We start from the raw sequence: 19,545 nt of genomic DNA on the forward strand, positions 1-19,545 counted from the left end.
GGAGATGATGGGCATCATCCTAATTCCTCAGTCTCTGAGTCTGGCTGGACATAATTTTTTCAGGGAAAGGCATTGAAGGTGATGGGAATCCCTTTGAGGGAAAGGCATTGAATGTCCGGGTACCTCATTGCTGTGTTCCCAGCACTGGCACCCCGGCTAACCTCGGGGTGGCCTTTGGGGCTCCCTCTGGAAGCAGGGCGTGCCGGGGTCCCCATCCAGCTCAGTCAGGCTCCTCTTTTTGCTCCCTATCAATCACTCTGGCCCTCGGAGTGGCAGTGGATCCCTGGGTGCAGTATCCCGAGTATCCCATACCGCGGGCTCACAATGCAGAGAGCTGTTCCTGCGCCAGCAGCTCTGCCGGGGGGGGATTGGGTTTCAGCTTGTTCCGCTGGCCCCTGGCCAGGCAAAGCAAAGCTCGGGGCTGCAGGGAAGGGCCACTGCCTTTGCTCAGCCCCTCTCAGCTCTCGCTGGCAAAAATATCATCATCAGGCTCCAGTAAAGCACAGGAGGCAGAGAGGGGCCTTTCAACTCGGGGAAGGGTAAAGGGATCTTGTGGCAGGGGCTCCTTGGGTGGGGACAGACGGGTTTCTCATTAGCCACCCCCTGCCCTGGGCTGTGCTGGCTGTTCTGAGGCCAGCATGGGTACGTGGTTCCTGCATGGAGGAGTTCATTCTCACCTGTGGTGTCTCCAGTGCAGCTCCTGCTCTTGCTCCACCTGGCTGGGCTGTGACACTGTGCAGCCCGGAGCTGGTGAGGTGATTTAGGTGGGCTGCAGAAGGGACATGGTGAGCAGGAATGATCTCCCACTGTCTCTGCCTTAGCATGACTTTGCTCCCAATCCATCAGAGCAGGCTGGAAATTTCTTGCCTGCTTTACATATCCAGCACTGGCCACAGCTGATGTGCATGAGAAGCTTGCACCCTGTGTTGATAATATTGGACCAGGATTAAAATCCTGGCAAGTGTCCTACCCTGAGAGAGGAGCTGACGTGAGGAGTGAAAGGGGAAGGAAAAAGTTGTGGGTGGAAAAATGAGGGTGGAGGCTCCAGCTATCTGTGGGGCTATTTATTTGTCCAGCTGTTTCTTTATCTGGATGAGCTTGGAGCCTGTGAATGTGAAGCATTTGCCAGGACTTCTGAGAAACTCAGGTCCAGATGCTCTAAATTGGTCTGAATTGGCAAAACTCCATGCAAGTCATTTTTCAGGATAGAGGGAAGTGTGTCTGCAACATGCACAGCTCCTCTGCTAATCCCTGTCACCTCCAGCCTCTGCCACTGGCCCTTGGTCCATCCCCACTCCTGGCCACCAGCAGGACCCAAAGTGATCCCAGACTTGTCCTCCCCTCCCAGTTCTGTCCACCAGTCATATTCCTGATCTGGCCAGATGGGAAAAGCTGGTGCAGCTGAGAATCCCACACTCATCTCACTTGTGGCTGAGCAGCAAGAACCAACCTTCCTTGTGGAAGCACAGGAACCCCCAGGCAGGTATTGTCACAGCAGATCCTCTGTGTGACACTGCCCCAGCGTGGCTTTGAGCATCTGGAAGTGGTGGGGTGTGGGTGATGATGGTGGAGATGCCAAGGGTCCCTCCAGAGCCATGGTGTGCCCTCAGAGGGGGCAGCAGTGCTGGGACAGGCCCCAGTGCTGGCAGGAAGCTGCTCAGAGAAAACATCTCCAAAGTGAGGAGGACGGGCAGTGATCCCCGGGTGTGCTGGGGGAGCAGCACAGCTCCTGGTGGGAAGCAGCCAAAGTTGAGTCTGCTGGTTTGGAGCAGCTGCAGATTTATTTCTAATGCCGTGGGCAGCATGTGGAGCTGCAGATAAACACACAGGAGGGGAGGAGAAAAGCAAAGCACTGAGGAGCTGCTGCTGTGGAGGGAGCCCTGCACGGAGCTGCAGCTATCACAGCACCAGGGCTGAGCCAGGGGCCAGGCTCCCACCCCTGCCACTCTCACATGGCTTTGCTCCGTGCCCTGGGTGCCAGGGGGAGCTTTATGGGGCTGCCAAGGCATCAGCCTCTCACCCTGGTGCTGCCAAACCAGCAGGATGGCACCGTGAAGTGGCTGTGACAGTGAGGGCAGTTGCCAAGGTGGTGGTCAAGGCATTAACAGTTGGCCTTGGGCTTGCCCATCCTGGAATTGGTCTGTGCATTTTGTCCCCTGCACAGGAGCTGCCCCTGTTGTGTGCCCATGTACTTGTTTGAGCATGGGGCAGCCCCAGGTGGGAGCAGGGGAGGTGCTGGTGACAGCCCAGCACCGGTCACCATGGGCACTGAAGTGGCAGGGGCAGCCTGGGCTTTATCAGGCTCTGTGTGGAGCTCACAGCTATGGCAGAACTTTGTCCAAATGATGTCCCTGGGCCTGGAGTCACCTGTCACTCAGCAGTGTCCATGAGCATCTGGAACAAGTTGCCCACAGAGGTTGCCCAGACTCCCCGTCCCTGGAAGTGTCCAAGGCCAGGTTGGACAGGGCTTGGAGCAGCCCTGTGGGATGGTGGAATTGGATGAGCTTTGAGGTCCCTCCCAAACCAAACCATTCTGTGGTTCTGCAGCTCTGATTCACATCCACTTGTGCTGACCCTGCAGGGTCACTGTGCTTCACAGGGACCAGTTATTCCCAATTTTCTATAATTCAGGCACTCTCTGCTCAGTGTAACCCCATCTCCAAAAGGATTTCAGCCTGGGCAGCAATTTGGTGCAGAAACTGCCCCAAGAGGGGCAGATTGGAGTGTTAGAGCTGTGTGCAATGGGGACCACAGAGCTGGGACCCCCTGCACCTGAGGGGTGATGAACAAAGGCAGGACCCTGGGCTGGGGAGGAAGAAGAAGGAAGCTGAGCTAATTTAGCTGTCTTGGAGATGGATCATTTGCCACCCGTGAGCAGCACAAGAGGGAAAGGTTTTGGACTGCAGAGTCTTTTGAGAAGGAAAAGGAAATCCAATAGCTGGCAGCTGAATGGTGTAAATCCAGACTAAAATTAATGGAATATCTGGTGTTTTTTATGGGAAGATAATTTGCCATTGGAAAAACTTGCTTAAACCCTGCAAATTTCTTCTCCTCCTTGTCCCTGGGCCAGCCAGAGTGGATGCAGAGCTCCAAGGGGATCCTTCAGCTGAGGATAAGGGGGGGGTGGGGGCAGTGGTGTACTGAGCACGTTTCCACTGCACCGAGCTTTCATTAAATAAAAGGCTTTTAAAAATGCAAAATGCTTCAAAATATGAAGTTTATTTAGGGAATTGTTTGTAATGACTTAGAATATATCTTCTTTTCCATTTTAGTCACTGCTATTAATGTACTTATTATGCACCACTGTCATTGGTAGTTAAGATAAAGTAACAAACTCAGGGGTTTTTTAAAGCTTCTTGCTAGCACTGGGTGAAAAATACTGTTTTCCTTTCAGATCAAACGCTACTGGTGTTGTAATGAAAAAGCCAGATCCTCTGATAAAGTAAACACTAATATTGACCTATGTAAACAAATATTCGGTTTAAAAAGAAATTTCGTAAGTCTGACCCACAACATTTCAGGATTAGCTGTTTTCCAGAGCTCTTCCTAGTGGGAAAAATTGAAAAGAACTATTTTTTGCTTTTTACTCTTGGAGTAAAACCAAATTTTGAAATCCTGGTTTCCTGTGAACTGGAAACCACTGGCTTGAACCAGGAGTAATGAACAAGCCACAGTCTGAGGAGGATTTACTGCCAGGAGGAGGTGCAGGGAGCACTGTGCTGCCGAGGCACTTTTTGGGGTGCCAGTGGGGAGGGGGAGCTCACAGGCACTGAGCAGTTGTCACCTCTGCATCCAGGCTGGGCTCTCCTGATGGATCTGCTCAAGGCTGAGCTTTTCTTCCTTTGTTTTTGTTCAGTGGAATGGAAGTGGAGAAGGTGGAGATGCTCTTGGGGGGGTTGTGGCAGAGTGCCTGGGGAGAAGGAAAGCAGAAGGACATGGGTACATCCAGTAACTCTCCATTCCCTTTCTGGGACTACTCTTGGCAGGGTCCAAAGCCAGGTTGGACAGGGCTTGGAGCAACCTGGGATAGTGGAAAGTGTCCCTGCCCATGGCAGCAGGGTGGGACTGGATGGCCTTGAAGGTCCCACCCAACCCCAGCCATTCTGGGACTTTAAGTGTGTATGGGATGGACACTTCCCAGCATCCCTGCAAGTGCAGCTGGCATCCCCAGGGCATGTGCTGAAACCAGGGCCAGATTCACATTGTCCCTGCAGAGCAGAGAGGGAATTTCCTCCCTGGGCATCAGAATGGTCTGAGCACAGACTGCACTGGCCATGTGCTGCCCTGTGCAGTCTGTCCCACCGTGCTCCCCCCATGTCCAGTCTCGGTGTTTTGGGGCCTTTGGGTGGAATTTCTAAACTGCATTTCCTAAACTCAGGAATATTGTCCTGTTTCCTTAACCTGCCAGCCTTGGGTGTGGTGCAGGAAAATCCCTGTATTGCAGAGAGCACGTGGCTGCAGACCTGGAGGACAGAGTTCCCCACACTGTGGAAACCACTCTTGGAAGGGTCCAAAAAAGACTTTTGAGCACTCCCTGGGAAGTGTTAAAGAAGTGTATAGGTGCTTAGAGACATGGTTTAGTGCTGAGCATGGCATTAATGGTTGGACTCAGTGATATTAGCTGGCTTTTCCAGCCATGATTCCATGATTCCAAGTGGGTTGGAGCTGGCTGGCACATTCACCTGCTCATGCTGGCCCAGGTATTGGGGTACTATAACCTGAGCTCCCCTCCTTGTGCCATCAGTGGGGTTAAACCAACCCACAGCTATTCAGGATGAAAAGAATTGCAGTGTTGGAAGGATCATGAGCTGCAGGAAGGGTGAAGAGGCTTTGCTGTTGTGGGGTCTGTGCTGGTCAGTGATAGCATCCCCTGACCTATTTCAACCCAAATCATCTGGAAAACCAGCTTTAACAGTGGTTTAATTTTTTAGTACTTTTAAGGCCTAAAAGTGCTGTTCCTTCCCACATCCTACTGCATCTCTGAGGATTCTCCCTGCTGTGCAATGTGCTGAGAAAAAATATTCTGCTTTTGGCAAAGGAAACTAGAGGGTGATGGAGGATCCCTGCTCAGACTGCTCCTCATCTGCAGGGGTAGAACTGGGCTGGGGGTACCTGGGTTTGGGATTGGGAGGAGGAAAACCCAGTTTGCCTGGTGGATGGAAGAGTCCCAGTTCATAGCAGGAGACATTGCCTGTGCTGGGCACCTCGAGGTCCCACCTCAAATCCTGGGGTCGGTTTTGGACCCTAATGAAAATTCAGACATTGAGGAGCTGGAGAAGGGTCTGGAGCACCAGGAGAGGCTGAGGGAGCCTGGGGGGCTCAGCCTGGAGAAAAGGGGGATGGGGGGGATCTTGTGGCTCTGCACAGCCAGGTAGGGGTTGGGCTCTGCTCCCAAGGAGCAAGAGACAGGACAAGAGGAAACAGCTCCCAGCTGTGCCAGGGGAGGTTTGGATTGGATATTGGGGAGAATTCCTTCATGGAAAGAGTGGTCAGGCATTGGACCAGGGCAGTGGTGGAATCACCATCCCTAGAGATGTTCAGAAAATGTGTGGATGTGGCACTTGTGAATGTGGTTTAATGATGAGCATGCAGCTGGGCTGATGGCTGCACTTGATCTTGGAGGTCATTTCCAACCTTAACATTCTGTGATTCCATGGTTCTGGATGGGGGCCAGGGAGAAGTGGGCAGTGGGTGGGAGGCAGTTGGGTGAGGGACAAGGCTCAGGGTGGGATGGGCTCTAGCCCTGCAGCCCCGGGCTGGCTCCTCTCCACCTGTTTGTTTCCCTGTCTCCATCTTCAGTCCTTTCACCAGCATCCAGTGATTCCATGTTTCACTTTCCTTCCACAGAGACCCTGATGGACTCCACAACAGCGACAGCAGAGCTGGGCTGGACGGTGCATCCTCCATCAGGGGTAAGGCATCAGCTCATGGGCACCTGGAGCTGCTCTGGGGTCTCTTCTGCACATGAATGTAGCAGGCTTGGCCCAGAAAAAGTCAGGCACTTGTGCAAAGTGCCTTGGCCATGTGGGAAGAGCACAAAAGGAGGTGGCAGTTGAGGTTTCCAGTAGTTTTCTAGGAGAGGATACTCCAAAAAATACCCTAGTGTTTGTGGGGTGTAATTCCCACCCCACAGAGTCAAACCAGTGTGGTGCTAGAGGAATCATACTCTCCATAAAGCTGGCCTGCAGGCACCTAGAAATGAGGAGAAGAAGAAACAACGTGCCAAGGCCACCATCATTTGTCCCCAGTGTCTCACTTGTTATTCCCTTGCCTGTCACTTGCAGCAGGATGAGGGCATTGGGCTCTGGTCCTGACAGGAGTGTCCAGCATCCCTGGCATCCCATGGGGAGAGGTGTGCTGGCCCAGCACAGCTGTCTGTCTTCTTTACCAGGGCCTGGTGTACCCTGAGACACATCCTAAGACCACCCTGAAGGAGCTCCTTTAAAGAAGAGCTTGGGCAAGGCAGTGCATCAGGTTCTTCCCCCAGAGGATGCTGGGCACTGCCCAGGGAATGGGCACAGCCCCGAGGCTGCCACAGCTCCAGGAGAGTTTGGACAATGCTCCCAGGGATGCCCAGGGTGGGATTTTTGGGAGGGGTCAGGAGTTAGACTCAATGATCCTTGTGGGCCCCTTCCAACTCAGAGCATTGTGTGATTCTGTCATTTCTGCACCCTTCCACTCGGGGGAGAAAACCAGAGGGATTTTTTTGTAGATGTTCTCCTGCCCCTGTAAATATTCAAACACAGCCAATTTTGTGTCCCACGTGGGGCATCAAGGTGCTCCAGAGCATCCTGCCCACCTCTGGCTGCAGTGACCAGCAGCAGCCACAGTGCCCAGCGCCCCCAGACCTGCTCCCTTGCACTTGGGTGGCCCAATCCAGCCTGGCCAAAGCCTGGAGATGCTTCCCATGCCCATGTACAGCAGTGGTGGCTCAGGCTCCATCCTGCTTTCCACCCACCCTCTACTGGGGCTGGATGAAGACATTTCTTTGGACCTCACCCCCAGGCTGACAGCATGCCCTCAATCTGAGCTGATTTGGCAGAAGAAAAGAAGCAGCCTGGTCTGGGGAGAGAGATTAAACCGAGCTGGAGCAGCGTGGCTGTGGTGCCCATCACCATGATAAAGGGCAGGGCTGCCCCAGTGCCCGCCGAGGGGGATGACTGGCACACAATGGGGGGGAGCAGAGGTCAAGTCTTTTTCTCTCCTGGCCCAGCCTTTCTTGTTTGTGGTGTTTCCATATGTGAAGCACGCCCTGCTCCCCCTGCCCAGCCCGGCCCTAATGAGGCCGGGGCCTGCTGGAAGCCTCTCCCCGGGTTATTGTGCTGCTGCCTTCTTTTGAGCTGCAGGCATGTTAATTAGAGAGCCAGGAGAAAGGGAGAGGCTTCTAATTAAGCGTCGAGGAAGCGCAGGGGCTGGTGCACAGGGGTGACTTTCTCTCCCATCTGGGAAAAGGGAAGGCTGGAGGGATGTGGGAGGATGCTGGGGGATGTGGGAGGATGCTGGGGCTCCCCAGCCTGGCTCCCAGGGTGCTCCCAGCTCCCCCATCAGGGTGGGGATGCTCATCTGGACAGTGCAGTGCAGTGGAATCACCTCCTGTCTCCACCTCATGCCCTGCACTGTGCTCATCATGGGTGACAATTCTGCAGTGCCTTCCTGGGCTCGTGTCCACGGGCAGGACAAGGCAGTGCATCCCCCTCAGAGCTGACTGGCCAAGTTGGGTGCAGCCAGCATCACCTGCAAGACAGAAGCTTCTGTTTGCTCCTTTTTGGGGGTTATTACCCAAACAGTTGCTGTATGTCTGGCTCTGAAGCTCTGGTGCCATTCATAGATGTCCCCAGTCCCTGCCTCCAGCACCTCTTGTTCATCCCAAGCCCTATTCCACCATATGCTGCTCCTGCCTGACTAAGGCTGAGCTCTCTGGGCTCGTGTCCTTACCCTCCTGGGGGCTGGGCAGGTGTGTGTCGGGTCCATTGGTCTTGGTGCCTGCCAAGGTGAGTGTCTGGAATGGTCCAGGTGAGGGAGAGCCACATCAGAGGCAGGGCAAGGGAAGGAATTGATTCCACATGCCTTGTCCTTGATTCCCTCACTCCCCTCCCAGCCAGTGCCCTGAAAAGCAGGGAGATCCTGCAATTTTCCACTAACGCACCAAATTTATTTCTGGAAAACAAAGCAAATGCTCCGGCTGTGTGTTGTGAGGATGCTCTTCTCATCCCCCAGCCCTGGCAGCAGATTCACAGCCACTGCCAATCTGAAGTGGTTGGAGCTGTTGGGGATCTTCCCTGACAGCCTTCTGTTGGGCTGTGAGCCTTGGTGTGTGAGGAGCAATCTGTCTCCCATCTCCTGAGCCTCTCTCCCCAGTCCTGGGTGCCCTTGTGAGGCCATTTACAGCCTGAGGGGCTCGAGGTGCTCTGCTCCTGCAGGATTGTCCCTGGATTTGGTCCTGACGCTGGTGCTGGGCCTGGGCTGTGCTTCTGCCCTGCCCTGGGTGTTGTGATCCTGCATCCAGGGCAGGGTTGTGCTTGGGGTGTTAGATCCATGGGAAACAGCTCGGCTTCCACTTGAGCAGGTTTATGGACAAATTCAGAAGGAGCAGTTCCAGCTGGCCAGGACTGTGTCACACGGCAGCAGGACTCTGTCCCTGCTGCCAGCAGCCACACTGGGTGGGTGCCCTGGGTGGGGATGGGACTGCAGGGAAATGCTCTGCATTCTGGCAGGGGCTGGGCAGGGGGAGATGCTCTGTGAGCTGAGGGTTCTCGTCCCACAGAGCCCCTTCCCTGTTGGTGCTCCCCACAGAGGAGCAGTGGCTGCTGACAGGCTGCAGCTCCTGCCCTGCATCCCCCACCCTGAAGTGTCTCCATCCTACACAGAATGGAGACAACAAGTGCTGGAGAATTTGGGAAAAAAACAGCCTGGAGAGCTGGAGAAAGTCAGGAGATGTCACAGCAGCCCTGAGCTCTGTGGGCACCCAAAGGGACAGCTGGAACTGTGTCAAGGGGATTTAGACTGGATGTTAGGAAAAGGTTCTTCCCCCAGAGAGTGCTGGGCACTGCTCAGGCTCTCCAGGGAATGGGCACAGCCCCAAGGCTGCCAGAGCTCCAGGAGTGTTTGGACACCTCTCTCAAGCACGGGGGAGATTGTTGGGGTGTCTGTGCAGGGCCAAGAGGTTGACTTGATGATCCTTGTGGGTCCCTTCCAGCTCAGGATATTCTCTTCTGTAACTCTACAGAGCTTCCTCCAGAGCTGGCAGTCAGTCAGCTGGGGGAGCTGCCCATGGAGAAATCTGTCAGCTCGGAGCTGTCCTGCTGAGAAGGATGTTGCTGTCATGGCACAGCTCGTGGGCATGTCTGCATTCCACAGATCCCGTTCAGGACACCTGGGGCTGGGACCTGAGCACACCTGCTGGAGGAACCCCAAAGCATTTGACCCTCGAAGGGGCAGGGATGAGGGCTCCAGTGGGTCTTACCCAGCACCTCCCTTTTTGGGAACACAGCAGGATTGGCCATGGTCCCATCCTGCCTCTGGGAAGAGGCACAGGCTGCAGCCAGCCAGTGAGGAAGCCAGGTCCTGTGTGTAACTACAGTGCCACTGGTGGGAATCCCTGTGCTAAAGGCACTGTGTTCCTGTTCCAGAGGCACAGCCCTGCAGTGCAGCCATGGGCACAGCCCCTATTAAAACCATTGCTGCAGAGCATGGCCTTGCTGTCCCAGCAGCAGCAGAGAGGCTTGATCCTGAATGCAGGCATGGAGCATGGTGCTGGTGGCAGTGAGGTGGCCCTAAGGGTCCCCTTTGTCCCCACAGCATGGTGTGGGTCAAACCCTGCCCACGCAGGTACAGGGCACCCTGTGGGTCAAACCCCACCCAGGCAGGTACAGGGGGGTGTGGGTGAGGTGGGATGAGGTGCTGGGCGCTCTGGGACAGCCTGTGGGACAGGGTGGGCACGGAGAGGGGCAGTCGGTGCTGGCAGAGCCTGCTTGGCACACAGTGGGGATGGGAAGAGGTGAGGAGGGCGGGGAGCAGCCGTTCAGTGCAGCCCCCTGACTGTGTGTGTCCTGCCCGCAGTGGGAAGAGGTGAGTGGCTACGACGAGAACATGAACACCATCCGCACCTACCAGGTGTGCAACGTGTTTGAGTCCAGCCAGAACAACTGGCTCCGCACCAAGTACATCCGCAGGCGAGGGGCACACCGCATCCACGTGGAGATGAAATTTTCTGTCCGGGACTGCAGCAGCATCCCAAACGTGCCAGGCTCCTGTAAGGAGACTTTTAACCTTTACTATTTCGAGTCGGACTTTGACTCGGCCACCAAGACTTTTCCTAACTGGATGGAGAACCCTTGGATGAAGGTGGACACGATTGCTGCTGACGAGAGCTTCTCGCAGGTGGACTTAGGCGGGCGGGTGATGAAGATCAACACCGAGGTGCGCAGTTTTGGGCCTGTCTCCAAGAATGGATTCTACCTGGCCTTCCAGGACTACGGGGGCTGCATGTCCCTGATCGCCGTCCGTGTCTTCTACCGCAAATGTCCCCGTGTGATCCAGAACGGGGCCGTCTTCCAGGAAACCCTGTCGGGAGCAGAGAGCACCTCGCTGGTGGCAGCCAGAGGGACGTGCATTGCCAATGCTGAGGAGGTGGATGTGCCCATCAAGCTGTACTGCAATGGTGACGGCGAGTGGCTGGTGCCCATCGGCCGCTGCATGTGCCGGGCTGGCTACGAGTCCGTGGAGAATGGCACCGTCTGCAGAGGTAACCACGGGCCCAGGGGCTCACCTCTGCTGCTGGGGGCACTTGGGATTGGCATCTGGGTCTGCACGAACCACCTGGGAGGGGCCTCCTTGGGCAGGGGTGGCAGAGGGGCGTGTGTGGAGGCTGGCTGCTTCCCCTGCTCCTCACTTGTCCTCACAGGGCATGGCCGGGAGCATGGGGGGCCACGGTCCTGCCCCATCAGGGGGTCCAGGTGGAGAAGGGCATCCCATGGAATGGGCAACCCCTCTGGGCAGCTGAAGGAGTTGCTCATTTTCTCCACTGGGTTTTTCCTCTGGTTTATTATGATGCCAGCCTGCTCACGGCACTGTGCACGGGGGATATTTATGGAGGAAGTTCATGCATCCAGCAATTCCTGTGCCAGACTCATGCAGCCATTGCAGAGGCTGTGCATGACCTCCAGGTCCCCAGAGCCCGTGGGTTCAGGGTGGCACCTGTTGCTGGTGCCATCCCTGCTCTCCAGGTTTGGGAGGCACACACACATGTGATGCATGTCACCAATCTGCACTTGCCTTCCAGAATACTGGGGATGTGATGCTGTCAGTTTTGCTGTGTGCTTTGGCATAGGCTGAATCTCTTCTTGGATGAGGGGAGTGGGAATGCACCCAAAAGGGTGCAGTGGGAGGGAGAAAGTTGTGTTCAGTGTTTTCCTGGTGAGGTGCAAATGGCCCAGGGCAGGACATGGTCATGGCCTGTTCAGAGCTACCTGGCCCCTGTGCTCCTCAGCAGCCAGAGGTTTCCTGCCCTATAAATGTTCTGCCTCTGTAGATATTCAAAGCATCTTCTCCTGCCCCTGTAGATATTCAAAGCAGACTCCCTGAGTGCCTGCTGAGCTCAGCTGAGCACCACGGAGCCAGTGTGGTCCCAGGCCAGCAAGAGGCTCAGCACCCCCTCCCTGAGCTGATGTCTGTGCTCCTGTCCAGTCATACCCGGGCTTGGGAAGGTTGAGAAAGGAGCTCCTGGCATTGCTGGGATGGGCAGAGCTTTGTGATGGGCACCTGCAGCTGTGCCATGCATGGAGCAAACCACAGTTTGGCAAACAGGATCTTTTTCCCCCTGTCCTGAATATCGAAATCCCTCTGTGGTTCTGATAGCATCAGCACACTCCAAGCAGCGCCAGGGCTTCTGAGATCAATTATAGATATGTCAGAGGCCCCTGCAGAGCCAAGGGAGGAGCTGTATTTCCTCTCCTCTGGCTGTGAAGGGGTGGCCAGGTAGAACCAAGCATGGGGAAGGGGCTGGTGGTGGGAGACAGACACACTGGAGAGGGGAGTGGGCAATCTGACCGTGCTCAGTACAGACTCCAGGCTGTTTGGAGAGGGCTCCTCCATGTCTGCTGCTGGTGGCTGCGCTGCTCATGCACCAAAATTCAGGTCCTGGTGTGCTGTGGGGATCATTTAATATCTGTGATTTCAGCTACTCCTCACTCAGCCACTGAATGCCTCTTCCCACCGAGCTCGAGCAGATCAAGTGTCTCCAGTCTGAGCAGGGATGGGGACAGCAAGGAAGTACTGCTGGAAACTGAGCCTGGCTAATCCCTGCCTGCAAGGGCAGACGGGGGTTTTACAGCTCCCAAGTGAAGCATCCATAGCAGCACCAGAAAGCCCCAGTGATTCATGGCAGCTTTTCCATCTCAGGCTGGTTTTTCCCCGAGAAGCCCCAGCCCTGCACAGAGTGCTCTGCTCTCATGCAGCCGGGGTTTCTTGGCGAGCTCCCCAGTGCCACTGCGAGCCCAGCCAAGGGACAGTTCCCTGGCATGTCCCCTCTGCAGAACCCTGTCCCCACAGGGCTGGGGGGAACAGAACGGGAGTGGGGGCCGGGGTGGAGGGATGGAGAAGGAGGGAGAGGCCGGTTTGCTCTTTGTCTGGGCAGCAGCAGCAGCAGCAGCAGCAGCAGGATTTTGGGAGGTCCGGTACCTCGGCAGCTGTGTGTGCAGCCGGTGCTGGCCCCGAGCTCCCCTCCCTCATCAATCACAGCATGGCCGGCAGCCCATCGTCTCCATGGGGCAGCTGGCTCGGGGCTGCCTCCCTTCCCCTCTCCCTGAGCCTCCCCCTGCCCGCCTTCTTTTGCTTTTCCCTTCCTCTTCCCATTGCCCTTCCCTTTCCCTTTCCCTTTCTCTTCCCCCTTTCCTTTCCTTTCCTTCCCTTTCCCTTTCCCTTTCTCTTCCCCCTTTCCTTTCCTTTCCTTTCCTTTCCTTTCCTTTCCTTTCCTTTCCTTTCCTTTCCTTTCCTTTCCTTTCCTTTCCTTTCCTTTCCTTTCCTTTCCTTTCCTTTCCTTTCCTTTCCTTTCCTTTCCTTTCCTTTCCTTTCCTTTCCTTTCCTTTCCTTTCCTTTCCTTTCCTTTCCTTTCCTTTCCTTTCCTTTCCTTTCCTTTCCTTTCCTTTCCCTTCCCTTCCCTTCCCTTTTCCCTTCCTGTTCCTCTTTCTCTTCCCCTCCCCCCTCCTCTTTTCCTTCCTCTCTCCCCCTTCACCTTCCTCTTCCTCTTCCTTTCCTCCTCTCTTCTTTTCTTTGCCTTCCCCGTTCCTTATTCCCAATCCCATTCTCATGTGGGGTGGAATCGGGGCTGGATGGGACCCCAGGATTGTTCCAGACTGGGACACCCCCTCCATTTATCCCTTTTTGTGGGGACTGGGAGGAGAGCCAGACACAGAGTTGGCAGGACAGCCATGGCATCCCCATCCTCTCCCAGCCCTTCCAGTGAGCCCCAGAAAGAGCTGGGAAGGGGCTGGTGGCCCCTGCTCTGATCAGGAGGGACCTGTGGGATCCCTGCATCCCTGACCCCTTCCCAGGATGTGTCCCTGCATCCCTGACCCTCTCCCAGGATTTATCCCTGCATCCTTGACCCCCTCCTGCAGGTCCCTGCCCCTGCTCCCTGCCGAGGCAGCAGTGGATCTGTCTGGCTTGGGGGACACACTCCTACATGTGGCTGGCAGGTTTGCTCGTGTTTCCAGGGGTGGGAGGGAATCTGGGCCCCTTTCCAGAAGCAAAACAAAAGCAAATCCGAGCTGGCTTTCAGGGTGAAGTTCTCTCACACACTCAGGCGCCTGAACAGGGCATGGCCGGGAGCATGGGGGGCCACGGTCCTGCCCCACCGAGGGCTCCAGGTGGAGAAGGGCATCCCAGGGAATGGACAGCCCCTCTGTGCAGCTGGAGGAGTTGCTCATTTTCTCCTCTGGGTTTTTCATCTGGCTAATAGCACACAGCCTGCTCGCGGCACTGTGCACGGGGGATATTTATGGAGGAAGTTCATGCATCTAACAGCTTAAGCTCTTCTAAGCTCGCAGCCCCAGCACAAAAGGATTTGGGGGCAGTTAACAATTCTGTGTGGTTAAGAGATTTTCATTTCGCCGGGCCTGGCTTGCTGCTCCCGCAGGGCCCTGCGAGGGGCTGGCTGCTCGCTCCTCTCTGCTCCTCCCTGCTCCCCTCTGCTCCTCTCTGCTCCCCTCTGCTCCTCTCTGCTCCCCTCTGCTCCCCTCTGCTCCCCTCTGCTCCTCCCTGCTCCCCTCTGCTCCCCTCTGCTCCTCCCTGCTCCCCTCTGCTCCTCTCTGCTCCCCTCTGCTCCTCCCTGCTCCCCTCTGCTCCTCCCTGCTCCCCTCTGCTCCTCCCTGCTCCTCCCTGCTCCTCCCTGCTCCCCTCTGCTCCTCCCTGCTCCTCCCTGCTCCCCTCTGCTCCCCTCTGCTCCTCTCTGCTCTCCTCTGCTCCTCTCTGCTCCCCTCTGCTCCCCTCTGCTCCTCCCTGCTCCCCTCTGCTCCCCTCTGCTCCTCCCTGCTCCCCTCTGCTCCTCTCTGCTCCTCCCTGCTCCCCTCTGCTCCTCCCTGCTCCTCTCTGCTCCCCTCTGCTCCCCTCTGCTCCTCTCTGCTCCTCCCTGCTCCCCTCTGCTCCTCCCTGCTCCCCTCTGCTCCCCTCTGCTCCCCTCTGCTCCTCTCTGCTCCTCTCTGCTCCCCTCTGCTCCCCTCTACTCCTCCCTGCTCCCCTCTGCTCCTCTCTGCTCCCCTCTGCTCCCCTCTGCTCCTCTCTGCTCCTCTCTGCTCCCCTCTGCTCCCCTCTGCTCCCCTCTGCTCCTCTCTGCTCCTCCCTGCTCCCCTCTGCTCCTCTCTGCTCCTCTCTGCTCCCCTCTGCTCCTCTCTGCTCCCCTCTGCTCCCCTCTACTCCTCCCTGCTCCTCTCCTCTCACTCCCCAGCTCCTTCCTGGCTCCCCCAGCCCCATCCTCCCCGCTTCACCTTCTGCTCCCTGCCTGCGTCTTTTCTCTCCATCTCCCTGTTCTTTGTCTTCCTCTCCCCCTCCCTCCCCTCCCTGTCCCTCCCATGCAGCACATGAAGCGTTTCTCCTCTGCCTCCCTATCCATTGGCTCTGCTCAGCCCCGCTGGAGGCAGAGCCATTGTGCTCTCCAGGCTGGCTGGACAGGGCATGGACGCTGCCTGCACAGCCCGTGCCTGCTCAGGGACAGCAGCTGATGGCTTCTGCTGCCAGCAGTTCAGCCCTTCATCCCTCGTGCAGCTCCTCTCCATCACAGCAGGCTATCTCTGCTCCCTGCATTGCCTTTGTTGTGCTCCTACAGCACTGACAGTCCTGGTCATTCTGGGGTGACAAGGGGTGGTTTTGCCCTGTAGGAGCTGGTGGTGACACTCTCTGGCTGTCAGAGAGACATCTGCTGTCACCCCTTGGGGACACAGGCCTTTCTGAGGAGGAGAGGAGCTGGTGACCTGTGGGAAGAGGAGAAACCAGGTCAGATTCAGGCTGTGCTCTTGGCTCTCTTCTCTGTTCTCTGCCCCCCAGTCCACTTTTGTGAGACCCTCCTGCAATGCTGCCTCCAGCTCTGGGGTCCCCAACATCAGGAGGATGGAGCTGCTGGAGTCCAGAGGACGCCACAGAGATGTTCTGAGCATTAGAGCCCCTCTGTTCTGGAGCCAGGCTGGGAGAGCTGGGGGTGCTCACCTGGAGAGGAGAAGGCTCCAGGGAGAGCTCAGAACCCCTTCCAGAGCCTAAAGGGGCTCCAGGAGAGCTGGAGAGGGACTGGGGACAAGGGATGGAGGGACAGCACACAGGGAATGGCTTCAAATGGACAGAGGGCAGGGCTGGATGGGATATTGGGAAGGAATTCCTGGCTGTGAGGGTGGGGGCCCTGGCACAGGGTGCCCAGAGCAGCTGTGGCTGCCCCTGGATCCCTGGCAGTGCCCAAGGCCAGGCTGGACAGGGCTGGGAGCAGCCTGGGACAGTGGAAGGTGTCCCTGCCCATGGCAGGGGGTGGCACTGGATGAGCTCTAAGGTCCCTTCAACCCAAACCGTTCTGGGATTCTCTGATTTTGCAGCTCAAGGTGGAGCTGGGCCTCTCCTGAGGGGAGCCCCAGGGCTCAGCAGGGTCCCCTTCCCTGCCATGATTTTGATGTCCAGGCCAGCAGGCCTGCCACCACCCCACCGTGTGTGGGGGACACATGACAAGCGTGTGTGACAAGGACCCCGAGCCATCCCTGCAGCACAGTGGGTGGGAAGCAGCCAGGCTGTACTTGGGATTTGGAGGGGCCCAAGAATGTGCTGAGGGCTGAGACCAGCTTCCCAAAGTGCTGGAGCAGGGCCTGTCCGAGCTGTCTCACAGCCAGGGCCCACGAGGACGTGATGTTTTCCTGATAAGGGGCTATTTATGGCTCTGTGCCTGTTTGGGGTCTGGGCCTCCTCTGACAGTGCTGGACCCAGCCAATGAATTGTAAGGCTCTAGGGGTAATCGAGTTCTTCCAGGAAGCATTCTTGGTTGAACTGGAACAGATACAACCAATTGTTCTGGAAATGTTTCCAGAGACAGAGAGCTGCCCATTAAATGCTTCCAGAGCTTGTCCTGCCTCCTTACTGCACTGTGCCTGGCACTCCCACCTCAGAGAGCTCACCCATCGCCACACCTCTGTGCTCCCTGTGCCTGTTTAAGGGTAATCTTTGGCCCGTGGTCCTCTGCTGAGGTTTTTAGCCAACTTTTTTGGCTCTTCCCAGCCCTTGGCACTGCTTTAGCCTTTTCCTTGGCAGATGCAGTTCCCCACATGCAGGCTGCTCGTGGTGATCAGACACACGCTAGAGGGAATGCTGAGATTCCCTCTGCCTTTGATTAACCATTTTGGCAATGGCATTTCTCTGGGTGCTTTTGAAGAATCCTTGTACTTCCCTGTGGTTTGGGAGAGCCGGGGCTGTGTCCTTGTCCCTCTTTGAAATGCACATTTCTCGCTTGTGCCCAGTTCCCCGGGGCGTCAGGATTGCTGTATAGGGAACCCCTAATTCTCAGTATTTACCACACCACAGCTTCCATGTCAACAGCTAACTTTATTGGGAACACTTTGGGCTCTCTGCTGGGTCATTGATAAAAACGTGAAGCAGCCCAGAGGCACGAACCACGTTTGTTGGCTGCAGCAGGAGCAGCCCCGCTCAGATCTTCGGCTGCGCCGCCTTCTCCTGCCAAGTTTTAATTCATCGAGGATGTCCCACAGTGTCGGTGGAGCCACTGATTTCAGAATCCAAATATCCCGTGTGTTAGCCAGGGAAAGGCTCTGCAGAGGTTTGGGGGTGTGACATTAATGCCATTATCCCCCCCCAGTCGATCTTGTAATTGCATCAAAAACCCACACAAGGCTAATTTGCCTTAATCTGTTTTCCCTAAGTGCACATGGGTTGGCACTACCATCCCTACCTTCCTTTAATCCCTGGCTGACCCAGTCCTGGAGCTGTCACAGCCCTGTTTGATGGGTACTGACGTTGCAATCCTAAAATAGCCACAACTGCCTCATTTAGCAAATAGCTTTTCCCTCCATCTCTGAAACACCCTGTTGCCTCACAGCACGTGGGAAGCGAGTGTGGAGTGTGCCCCAGCCCCTCAGGCCTCTCCCTACACCCCCTTAGGTGGGTGCTGCCCTGACAGGCTTCTTGAGCAATGTTTAACTTCAGTGGCTGCTATTTAACATCTTGAGTTACTGCTGGAATGGAAAGTATTCCACCATCATCCTCGAAGATGATGACATCACCTGGCTCCTTCCCAAGTACAAAACAGGAATTTGTCTGCCTTTTCTACAGCCTTGTTGACAATTTGAATGCTCCCAGCCGGCCGGGGCTTGGTGGCATTGTTGGATGCTGCTTTTGGGGCTTCTCCTTCTCCTCCCTCTCTGTCTGGGAAGCAAGAATACAACTTCTTTCTTTCCATGGCTTTGATTCTTCTTGCTGACCTCTCCATGTTGTGAGCCCAATTAGGGCTGTGGTGGAGTCTGCAGCTGCTCACTGGGAGCCGCTCCACACCTGCCTGGAGCTTGTCCTCTGCACATTCCTGTTGGGGTTTGGGCTCTGGGAGGTTGGAATGGGACCCAGGGGAGCTTGGCAGAGCAAGGGGGTGTCAGACAGGGGGGCTGAGGTATTGATTTACTGGTGGTGTGAAGCCCCAAGAGATGCTGATCTCACAGGGAGGGTCACAGATAATCCAGGAGTGGGGCAAGAGATGTGCTGCCAGAGAAGGGAGATGGAGCACTCACTTTGCAATGGGAAATGCAGCTTCTGAGGAACTGCACCTTCTTGGGAAACAAAGGAAATGAGAGTTCCTTTCTCATTTTGCTTTCGAGACAAGGAATGGACTGAGACCTTCCACAGAAGTGTTTTCTCTACAGAGGAAGGGAGGTGAGGTTTTCCAGGGCATGAGAGTGGATTTTGAGCAGCAGGAGGTTGCAGAGCTCTCCCAGCCCTGCTGCAGTGGTGTAGCATCAGCAGGATACGTGAGAGCAGCCTGTGGGAGCCCAGAGGGGAACAGCATCTTCTCATTTATCAGGGTGGGGCAGCTCACAAATCCCTTGGGTTGGAGGAAAGGATGGAGATCCCAGCTCCAGCAAAACCCAGCAGTAGTTTCCTGATGGAAATGATGGCCATTCCTCAGAGAAACATGGTGGAGTTTTGCATTGCCACTGTCTGCCCCAGCTGCTGCTTCACAGTCCCCTTGCCCAGCCCCTTCATCCTTCTGCTCAAGGTCTCCCAATGATTTGGGTTGGAAGGGACCTTGAAGAGCTGCAGGGATGGTCCCTGCCCCCCTTCCCACTTTGGGACAGGCTGCTCCCTTCATCCCATCGTGCTGGGATCAGCGAGGAGATGTGGGGAGGTGAGTGGCAGCAGAGCTGGGAGTGCTGTCCCCTCTGTGCCCTGGGGCACAGGGACACTCAGTGCTTTGCTGGAGCTGATGTGTACCCAGGAGAAAATCTCCCCCGACATATTTTTACAGATGAAACAGCATTTTGTATCAAACACCACATTCCTGGTGCTGCTGCACCCGTGTGAGCAGGGAAGAGCAGCTCTGGCAGCATCCTGTGCCAGTGGCAGAGCAGCATTTATTCCTCTCCCTCCTTCCTTGGCCTCCCTTTCCCCCACTCCCCCCCCCCCTTTTTTTTTTTTTTTCTGAGAAAAGTGGTAAACATTAATAGAAGCTGGAATGAATAGCTGGGATTCAAGCCCAGGATTCCAGGATTTTAACTCATTATTGCCATAAAATGAAGAGAATGTGGATTTTTTTTTTGCCATTAGTTTTTTCCTTTGATTGAAAGCGCTCAGAGATCTTGGGGGGGAAGGAGGATTTTTCCTTGAATTCCTCACAGTGCTGGATTTTTATAGGGCAAGGAGAGAACATTCTTAATTGTATGTAACTTGAGGAAAATTGGAGAAAATGATGCTTCTGAGGATTTTTTTTCTTTTTCATTTGAAAATTTTCAGCATGTTGGGCCAAAGCCAAGAGATTGTGTTGAACATTTAATTTTGGGAAATACCCTCCGACATTCTCTG

General features: G+C 55.6%; 1 protein-coding gene across 2 annotated transcripts in view; it reads left to right on the forward strand.

The window, feature by feature from the left end:
- EPHB2 (EPH receptor B2) overlaps positions 1-19,545 on the forward strand; it is a 132,083-nt gene that overhangs the window by 32,960 nt on the left and 79,578 nt on the right. For both annotated transcript variants that reach the window (XM_014881699.2, XM_014881700.2), the window contains exons 2-3: positions 5,848-5,912; positions 10,060-10,744. In XM_014881699.2, the coding sequence (XP_014737185.2) occupies positions 5,848-5,912; positions 10,060-10,744 (750 nt within the window). The remainder of the gene's footprint in view (positions 1-5,847; positions 5,913-10,059; positions 10,745-19,545) is intronic.

Source organism: Sturnus vulgaris, chromosome 25 (assembly GCF_052056855.1).
Source record: "Sturnus vulgaris isolate bStuVul1 chromosome 25, bStuVul1.hap1, whole genome shotgun sequence".
Classification (NCBI taxonomy): domain Eukaryota; kingdom Metazoa; phylum Chordata; class Aves; order Passeriformes; family Sturnidae; genus Sturnus; species Sturnus vulgaris.